This window comes from Cibotium barometz, chromosome 8 (assembly GCF_041138505.1).
Source record: "Cibotium barometz isolate CiBa-2024 chromosome 8, ASM4113850v1, whole genome shotgun sequence".
Taxonomy (NCBI): domain Eukaryota; kingdom Viridiplantae; phylum Streptophyta; class Polypodiopsida; order Cyatheales; family Cibotiaceae; genus Cibotium; species Cibotium barometz.
Window position 1 is genome coordinate 27,157,284 of NC_141053.1, and position 10,190 is coordinate 27,167,473.

Here is a 10,190-nt window from a genome sequence, read left to right on the forward strand (position 1 = left end):
CTTCGCTCTCTTATGGTCAGCTGGCCAATATGAGCCTTGGCCCGATTGAGCTCCTCTCCACCAACAATGTATTGAGCTCCTCTCTAACAATGTATTGAGATCTTCTTTAACAAGTATCTCTAGTCTCACATATAGTTGTTTTAAATATATAGATACGATGAGTGACCCACAGCCGTAAAGTGAAGTTGGCGATCATCAAGTCTTTGCTACGAGGCACTGGACTTTCTGGAGATACACTGTGAGAGGCCATGACAGATTATGTGGAGATGGATGATGCGGGTTTAGATGGCGCGATTGAGATTCTTGGGAGATTCACTATGCCCATACGACCTGGAGAGGGTACATCCTCCCAGCCACATGCACGAGTGGAGACGTCTTGGCATGCACATACTACTGCGCATCGGTAAGCTTCTTGATTGATAAAATAGTAATGTCATCCATTTTTTACATATAGAATTCTTAATATATATATCCTTTTGATGTCTTTGTTTGCTTAGAACTCCTATCCCAGTTACATCACATCACGAGAGTCAGCGGCTTACTCCTGATGTACCTCCTAGTACTCAAGTGGCACCTGATTCACAGGGTAGTGGCCGTTCCTCCCGCAGGTATATCTTTTATGGTGATTATGGATTAAATATCGAGTATTTTTTACGAACTCACATCTCAATATATTGTATGTTTGTATTGGTCAGCGGGCAGAGTACCACACCACCAGTGCCCCCACCAGTGCCGATCCGCACGTGCACTGGGACTTTGGGTGTCACATGCGACATCACACTTGACGGGGGTATCCTTCAGGTCGGAGCCGGCATCGCCTTCAGACGACGGATGAGAGATCTTTGCATGTCATTTCTACAGCGAGTTCATATACCATGGTAGTAAGTATTATTTAACATAAAGAATATGAATTACAGTTTTTTATTTGAATTACTAACTGACTTTATTTTGCAATGCAGCGATCAACTCGAGGATGACAAGAAATATGTCATCAACACACTGGAGACAGAGTTTGGGGCAGGATGGAGTCGGAAGTGGTTGCTGAAACAAATGTGTAAACTCCTGAGTCATCGACGCGCGACAATGCACGATAAGTAGAGAGAGAGAAATGAAACAAAATGAAATGCTATATTTACGTCTTCAAAAGGCCAAAATGACCTATGAGACCAAAAAGTTACCACCAGAGAGCTCTGATACCAATGGGCAGCATGGGGTGTGTTGCGGTTAAGGGTACTGTGGGTAGTCATTGAGGGTGCTGCTGGAACTACTACCACGAAATGCTAGAAGACTGCTGGCTTCGATGGTCTACTGCTAGGCCAAGTCGATCCAGGGAACCTTGCTTGATTGCGGGTACTGAAGGTTGAGATGTTGATACTGGGGTTGAAACGCGAGATAAAAGCCTTGGTAGAGGAGGGGAATCGAATCCCGATACGAACTTTCTTTCATTGAACTTGGAGCTAAAATCACCCTGTACACAGCTAGAGCAAGAAAAACGAGTTTGAGGGGAATCGAACCCCGACACTAGCCATATGAGGCTATCACCACGAGACTCCCCACCACCCACCCTTGTTAGTAAGTTTATAAAAAAATAAAAAACAAGACCTCACAATGAATGATTTTGAGATTAAATCTTACCGAACATAGGCTGATCCGTGAGTTGATACGTAAGACTAATGGTCCTCATCGTCATCTCTGAGATAAAGCGTCAATAAAATTTCATCTTCATTATCCTTGTTGACTTCTTCGAACTCCTCGATCGTTAAATTTATGTTCACGTTGTCGTGCTGTGGCACGTCCATGTAGGGAAAATCTTCTCTGTGATCAATTCACAAGAATTCAGAGATAAGGACATGCAAACAGTGATGTATAAACTATACATGGGCTTGATATGCTAGTACTCTGTAAATAGGAGTTCAAATATAGTGTGATTTCAAGTATAAAGTGATACACTGGCATGGTTGATTTCTTTTGGGGTATACAGGGCATTTAGAGAAGGGGCAGCGTATGTTTTAATGGTGAATATATGTGTAGCAGCTGGTATGTCAGAAAAGGCCAAAGACATTGAAGCCAGGAGAATCAGGAGCAAAGCATGGAAGCTTCGAGGGTGTAGTTCATAGACTGATCCAAATAATACGGTGCATGAGTTCTATGTTGGGTGCTTGTCAGAAATGGGCAGAAAAAAAAAGGTGATAAGGGGCCAAAGTTGCCTTGCTTTGGTGTGAAAAGGAGAATAAGGTGGCCATCTTAGGCAAAATTAAAAAAAATATATATATATATATATAATGGCCAAAAAGGCAAAGAAGACGTGGAGGCTTATATGGCCGCCAACGCAATACCCTCCAGAAGATGGCGAAGCTGGCGAGTTCGGGAAGCTGGCGAAAGGGGAGATAAAAAAGGTGATGCGCAGCACGAAGAAAAAAGGAAAAAAAGGAAGGTCGCTTTGTTCTGTGGGGGGGCTCTCTGGGCGGCTGCAAGACAGAGAAAAAGAGGGCTGGGTATTTGTACAGTCGGGTAGAGAGGGAGGAAGCTTCACCAGGAGCGGCAGCCACAAGTGGTAGGGGCAGGTGCAACAAATGGAGCCATAGATACAGGAGCGGCAGCCACAAGTGGTAGGGGCAGGTGCAACAAATGGAGCCATAGATGCAGGAAATCTGCTGAAGCCTATGCTTGGTCGAGGGGAGCTGAGATGTATTGGAGCAACAACTCTTGATGAGTACAGAAAATACATAGAGAAGGATCCAGCACTAGAGCGCCGCTTTTTAGAGTTTGGAGACGGCACATGCATGTTGAGGCTGAAAAGCGAAAAAAATCTCAAGTTCACAGTGCACCCACCAATTTAAAAAAATGAAGGTTACAAGTGGGCGCATCGAATGAATGCAGAATTGACGTTGCTGATCAGCCGGATCTATTACATCAAGCGCTAGTTTCTGCACAGTTGTGCTTTCATCAGAAGCTCACACACAGGAGGCGGCCATCTCTTTCTCTGCAAACAGGAGCTTTCATTCTTCTAAACAGCACCGTTTCCTTGGCGAAGTTTCCTATACGGCTGAATGGGTGACACATTGCCCACCATTGATGATCAGACCGAATCTTTACCAACTGCAGAGCTTTCACTAGAAAGAGAGGAAGGACTAATGTAACTCTTGATGAGCTTATACGCATAATTACTCCCAAAGGAAGATCGTTGGTGCCAGACACTGTGAAGGCAGAGTTACTGCAAAAACGGATACGCAGCTTCCTTATGTCTGCTGCTCTCTAAAGAAAACATTTGACCTTATTTTATTGATACCAAGGTGTGGAAGTCGTGGAAGTGAGACTGCTGGATTGCGCCGAATTGGTCCATAAGCAGAGCCATGCTGCTGCTGTCGTGAAGATGTGGAGAGAAAGCCTGGGATACATCAAGCTGCTGTTTTTTTTGAATGAGGAGGATGTGTCTCTTTCTTGTAGAAGATATCAAGTTCTGCTGAAGCTATGCTATGGTCTGTCGGCATGCATATGCTGAAGATATGTATACCTTTGTATTTGATGATGTCTTGTGAGTTTTATTTGTTTTGTCACATGAGTGGTGTTGCATGTCAAACTTTTTGTACAAACATATAGCATATGTTATGTGAAGATCTTTCATGATGATGAAGCTTTGATGGTGTGTCTTGTATGAGTTGTGGAGACAATCCCATTGAATGTATGCCTGAGACAAGAGATTGAGATAATACCATGCTATACCTTGCTCTATGACAAGCTAAGAAGACATTTAATGCTTGGGATTGGAAGCTACTCTCACAGCCAGAAGTCTCGCACTTTCCCAGCGATACCGCCCACGTCACGACAACGTTCATTTTCTCTGTAGGCTCGACATCCATTGTTTCCTCCTCTTCGGTGTCTGTAGTGTCAGAGTCTGGATCGTTGTCGTTCTCATCACCTACAATGTCATCATGATCGATGGATAGAAAAATTCTACACCTCTCTGACGTGGATGTGTCTAGATTCAAGGATGTAATCAAATCATCCTGATCCGCTGTCTTAGAGTCAACGCTATCAAACAAGTGTCGACCTCTAGGTTGGACATGCACAACTTGCCACTATGGATGAGCATCTTTATTCTTGTAAAAGAATGCTTGTTCAACATGAGTTGGCAGAATGTAAGGCTCTTTTGTTGCACGTAATAACTTCGAGGATTCGACGAACCAAAATCCGGACGGTTCTCTTTTCATTGTGGCACTATTGCCTTTATACCCAGCACGGAACCAATCCACCTTCAAAACCACCTATCAAAATACACGAATCAAAACTTTAGAATTATGTATAGCTTTAAGAAATCTACATGTTATTGTTGCATGAAGAGAGATCTCATTTACCTGCTTGAAGATACGATATGATACTGTTTGGGACATCATAGCATAGCGGAGGCTACACTCCAACCCACACACTTGTCAATCCGTGAATGCAACCCGGTTAGCGCATAGAGGCTATCCCGAATGGGAGAAGATGAGTTAACCACATACTAATGACTTTTAGTCCTACTCAATCCTTCTCAACACTCAAGCAATCAATCTAACACAATCAACACATCAATCTAGCATTATCAAAGCATCAAGATGAGGCTACACTTAAGCACAAAGATACAACTTATGCAAAGAACCTAACATGCAAAGAGCTATCACACAAGCCTCAACTACACATCAATTCATGCACAAGCTTCATCACATGCACAACTCACAAATCAAAACATCATTAAGAAATCTAGATTAGCAAGTGTGTAGACCAAAACCTCATATCATTGAAAATGTAGAGAGTAGAGAGTACAAGATTAAAGCATGAATGGAGATGGAGAGCTTTGGGAGAGCACATGAGAAGGAGCTATGGAGCAAGCTCTCTCTATGAGCCTCTCAACCAAATGACCAAAGAGTGTTCTAGCTCTCAAATGGGCCACCTTTTATACAAAAATTCTAGAACTCCCAAAAGTTCCCATGTGGGATTATTGTCAAGCCCTCTCCCACATTCATCTACAAAGTGGAACTCTTTACAAGAGCCCTAAGTATCTTTTTTGTTGCATCCTTGTATTAATCTTCGTTTGTCATGCAACACTCCCCCCTTCCTATTTTGCGCACGTCCTCGAGCGCGGTAGTAGCAAGAGCTGCAACAAAAAACAATTGATACATTAAAGTCTTTTATTGAAAAGAAAAGAAAAGAAAAGAAAAATCAGCAATGATGATTTCACACGTGAGCATACAAGTGCAAGGCTGATTAAAGTTTTAATGAGTACTAAAATAGGTGAGTAAAGACTAGTCAAAGTGAGACTTAAGTGGTAGATAATGCTATGCAAAGGCAAGTGTGCTTTGTACACCGCCGGTTATGACCGCAGTCTCAATGTCCTACAAGTATGTAAGTTATTCCTAAGTGGCATACCTACTCCTAAATATGAGCAAAGGTGATTGGAACTCTCTTTTTTTTTTTTAAAAAAAATGTGTGTAGAAGGTGATAAAGATTAAGGTTCTATCCCAAAGAGACCCAAGCAATGGCCAAGAGACCTCCGCCAAGAGAATCTAAAGACCGCTAAGTATCTCAAGGGCGACAGACCCTTTTTCTTTCTTTTATGACCTAAGGAGTACCCCATGAAGATGAGGGCATCGGTCTCAAGGGCCCATAGTGTACCCCCGAGTCCTACCAACATCTATCAAGGCGATAGATTCCTCAAAGTTCTTCTTCTGAAGTTTTTAGACATCAGTGTTCACCCCATGGAAACCAAGGCATCGGCCCCAAGGTGCTAAGACAACCTCAGGTCCTACCAAGCATTTCACATGGCTGTAGACACATCATGTCTCAATTTACTTTGTACATATTTTTTTTAGGGTATAATTTTTTTAAAAATTTTTATGACTCCTAGCACCTAGCTCATATCTAAGAGGTAACTACCACTAGGGATAACTAATATACCTTGAAAACATAAGTACTTGGCATACTCCATTGGTATATATCCTACACTGTCTTTAAATAGAAATATCTTTTACTAAGTCTTCTAAGACTCTAGAACTCACTCACCATATTTTAACAACTAATCAAAAACTCAAACCAGCCAATATTGTGTGAACATGCAAACCATATATTCGAAAGATAAGAGCACATAAAGAAATCAAGATTAAGAGTTGAATACACCTGTTGTAGTGCCCTGTTGATGTTGTTCGTTTGCCTTGATTAATTGCTGATTTTGTGCAGATTGCTCCTCCTTGATCTTTGTAGGCGTAGCATGTCTCCCCCCTTCCTAATTTGTGTGCACGATAGGTGGACTATTGGGGCGTGTTTGATGCTTTTGTTTTTTTACGGAGATCTCTGCAAAATTTTTATTAACAAACACGAAAAGAAAAGAAAAAAATAAAATTTTTCATTGGTGCCAAACACCGAATATAGCCGAGGGGAAAAACCCAGTGGGAGAAAAGTGCCCTGGCTTGTCGATCTTATTGTGGAGTCACTGAACTTACCCTTGTGCTGGTAGTGGATCCGTGTCAAAAAGAACATAATTCTCTAAAGGCATAAGGAACCACACTATACAAACATTGATCTACCAAAGAGCTTCATTTGTAGTGTTAATGCCTTATCTTTGGTGTTAGGTATGTCCTTCTTGGGTGCGAATTTTATCAATTGTTTTGGAATTTGAGCAAGATAAGAGGATTTAGGCATTGAAATGCTAGAATCTATGCTCAAATGAGACTCCTTTGGAGTTGGATGTTTCTTAGGTACACCATTGGAGGGTGGAATTGTGTAACAAGGAGAATTTGGGACAACTGGTGACTCATTACATGTTTTAGGAAGATCAACACAAGTAGTTTTGTAGGTGCTATCACGGCCACCTTTCCTTTCTTGAAGAGTTTGTGTTGATTTCTTTTGCACCCACTGATATGGACAATCAAGGGTGGCTTTTGGCATCTTTCTGAAAGACTCTGTTACCCCTAGCAAAGCATGGCATTTTGGAAGCCAAATTGCTGTTGCACCCTCATAATAGCCTTGTGCTTTAAGAACATGTTTTGGGACCCATCGAGTAACAATCCGAGGTTTGGGCTTGGAAATGATGTGCTTCTTAAGAGGCTTAGCAACTGGACTAGATGGTACAAGTTTGTACGCATCTTTGGGTAGCCACATTGATAATTCTTTCTTGCCTGGCCTTCTTTGAGCGGCAACTAGAGTAGTTGGAACATGCCAGCCATGACCCTCACTTGAGTACTCATCAATTATCCACATCATTTGTTTTGGAGTTTCAATAGCAGATTTTGAAAGTGGGTTGTCCTGTAAGACCTTTGTCACTGGAATTTGTCGTACAAACTCCCATTGGTTCTCAACCCCCTGATCCATTTTACTCTTGCCTTTCCTATCCCTTTCCAAATTTAGATCTACAAGAAGTAAATCATCTATGGATGGCTTTGAGGATTGGGCATTGGATGGTCCAGGCATGTCCAGCTCAATGAGCCAATCATCTCTAGACTCCCTTGCTCTGGAAGGTTCTGATAAGTCTAAGAACTTGGTTTTAGAGAGCTCCCCTAATTTGTCTACATTTTCTGGATAGTAGGTGACTTCGTAGCGAACACCATCTCCACCCATGTACATGTTACCCTGGTCATTGACTAGAGGTGCTCTATCAAGTTCTGAGAATATGTCGGCGATCTTAACAAGATACCGTTGTTGTGGGTCCCTAAAGATCTCAGCTCCTTGAGCATTTGTGTAGACATATTGGAGTCTCACATTGAGTGTTAACCCCATGGTGTCAGCTTCAAATGGATTAAAGGATCTTGAGGGTGTCCTATTTGGGGCTACGGGATGACTATTTGTCGGCACTAGATTGTCCATGGACAATGAACTAGTTGTTCTAGAGGAAAGGGTATCGGATTGGGATTCCGAAAGGGTTTCAGCAATATCTGCCAAATTGCCTACCGATTGGGTCCCACTTTCCTGCGTAGGTACTCTAGAAGGTGCCCTAGGTCCTATGGCAGAATCTACACGACGTCCCGACCGCAAGTGCATAAGGTCAAAATTTTGTTTTGGTTTTTTTATGTGTTTTTGTTTTGTTTTGTTTTTGTTTGTTTTGGTTTTGGTTTTTGTGTTTTGTTTTTTTGATAAAAATATATATATATATGTATATATATATATATTTATTTTTTACCCTACCTAACCACTAAAGGCAACTAAAAATGGGTCTGTGTGGCGTAACTATCTATCCTATTTTTTTTGTTATTTGTTTTTCAAATGTTTTTTTTAATGATTTTATGATTTTATGATTTTTACTTTTTTTAACACAAAAATTTTGAATCACACTAAAAAAATACTAATTATGCACAAAGTTACAAAAATTTAAAAAATGCAGGTTACACTAATTATGCAAAAAAATAAAAAATGAAGAATTACAAATTATGCAAAAAAGTAGACTCCTAAAAAACACTCAATTTTATCTTTTTTTTTTAATAATTTTCTTTAGTTTTCTTTTTTTTTTCTCTCCTTTTGTTTTGTTTTGTTTTTGTGTTTTTTTTTTTAACTTATAAATTTCGTGCCAAATATAAAAGATATGAATTTACTAATTATGCATCATTTACAAAAATTCTAAAAAATAAAAAATAAAAAATACAAGCTACATTAATTATGCAAAAATTTAAATGATGAACAATGGTTTCAAAAATAAATAAAAATTGTTTTTTTTTCTTCTTTTTCTTTTTATTTATTTATTTATTTTTTGGTTTTGTTTTGTGTTTGTTTTTGTTTTTGTTTTTGTCTTTTTTTTTAATAACAAAAAGTTAAAACAATGCAAATTACTCTAATTATGCTAAAAATTACAGAAATGAAAAATAAAAAATATGCAAACAATATGGACTCCTAAAAAATAATTTAATTTTTTTTTATTTTTATATTTTTTTTCTTTCTTCTCTCTATTTTTTTAATATTTAATTGTTCTCTTTTTTCCCTTTTTTTCCCTTTTTTTCTTCTTCTTTTTTTTTTCTTCTTTTTCTTTTTTAATCTCTTTGTTTTTTTTAAAAAATTTAATTGTTTTTTAAATCTTTTTTCTCTTTTGTTTTTTTTTAAAAAAAATATTATATTTTTTTTGTTTTTGTTTTATTTAAAAATAAAAAAAAATATTGAAAAATTAATTAAAAAAATAAAAAAAATAAGAATACCACCTACCTTATCGTCCTCGCCGCTCGCCGGATTTGCCGCTGGCGCACGTGGTCGTCTTCAACGTGCCAGCTGCTCTTCTTCACCCCACCGCCTTCTCAAGCTCTCACCACCCCTTTGCTGCTCATCGCCGGCCCCTTTCACCTGAGTCGGCAGCTGCGTCTTCGCCTCTACAGCCAGCCAGCTTCTCCGCCTCTTGCCGGTCGCCTCCACACCAACGTCAGCCCTCACTGGCCGCCTCCAGTTGCTTCAGCCCGCCTACGCCTCTGTTTCAGACGCCGTCAGCTTCTTCGCCTCTCCCTTCGACTTCTGCTGTGGCCCGTCACCACCGCCTTCGCACCGGCCAGTTCAAGTTTTTTTTTGTTTTAATTTTTTTTATTTTTCCTTCTGCGCTCGCTTTACGGCAACAGCAGCCGCCGCTTGCCACCTCCTCGCCTCCTTGCTTTCACTTGGCAGCCTCGACTCCCTTAGCTCTGCAGGCGCCTCTGCAGGCCGCGCCCTTCGCTTAGCCAGGCGACCAGCTGGCCTTCGTTTCCTTTCACGTAAGTGTATAATATATATATATATATATATATATATATATATATATATAAGCTGCCTTCTGCTGTCAACGTTTCTACGCTTTCCACTTCTACTCCAACGCCTTCGTCTGCAGGCTGCGCTCAATGCAGCGCTCAATACAAGCTGCGCTCAATGCAGCTGCCACGTCAGAAGTATAAATATAGTGTGTATATAAATGTTCTCTTCCTCGCTATAAGCCGGCCGCCCACTCCAACTGGCCGCCCACAGCCAATGTATATATATGTGAATATATATATATATATATATATATATCTATATCTATTTATTTTTCTTTGCTGCGATTATGGAAATTCCTCCCCACACGATAACAACACAACAAAACATCAAAAGAAAGGTCGCCTTCTATGCTTTCAACCTACCTCTTGCCAACTTGCAAAAAATACAAAAAAAGAAAGTACTTAAATTCTGATTAATGGCGGGATTACTCAACCGCAATGGGGTTTAAATTTTTTTCTTGC

General features: G+C 40.2%; 1 protein-coding gene across 1 annotated transcript; it reads left to right on the forward strand.

Moving 5' to 3' along the window:
* The first annotated feature begins 248 nt into the window (after positions 1–248).
* Positions 249–835, forward strand: LOC147636104 (uncharacterized). The gene is made up of 3 exons (XM_086802076.1): positions 249–403; positions 498–622; positions 696–835. The coding sequence occupies exons 1-3, from the start codon at positions 249–251 to the stop codon at positions 833–835; spliced, it is 420 nt and encodes a 139-aa protein (XP_086658202.1).
* Positions 836–10,190: the final 9,355 nt, after the last annotated feature.

What these genes read in the sequence shown, in the direction of transcription:
- LOC147636104 (XM_086802076.1), top strand. Translation starts at nt 249, where the DNA reads ATGACAGATTATGTGGAGATGGATGATGCGGGTTTAGATGGCGCGATT. An exon ending in GCACATACTACTGCGCATCG is followed by an intron (nt 404 to 497) that starts GTAAGCTTCTTG and finishes TTGTTTGCTTAG; the next exon opens with AACTCCTATCCCAGTTACAT. An exon ending in CCGCAGGTATATCTTTTATG is followed by an intron (nt 623 to 695) that starts GTGATTATGGAT and finishes TGTATTGGTCAG; the next exon opens with CGGGCAGAGTACCACACCAC.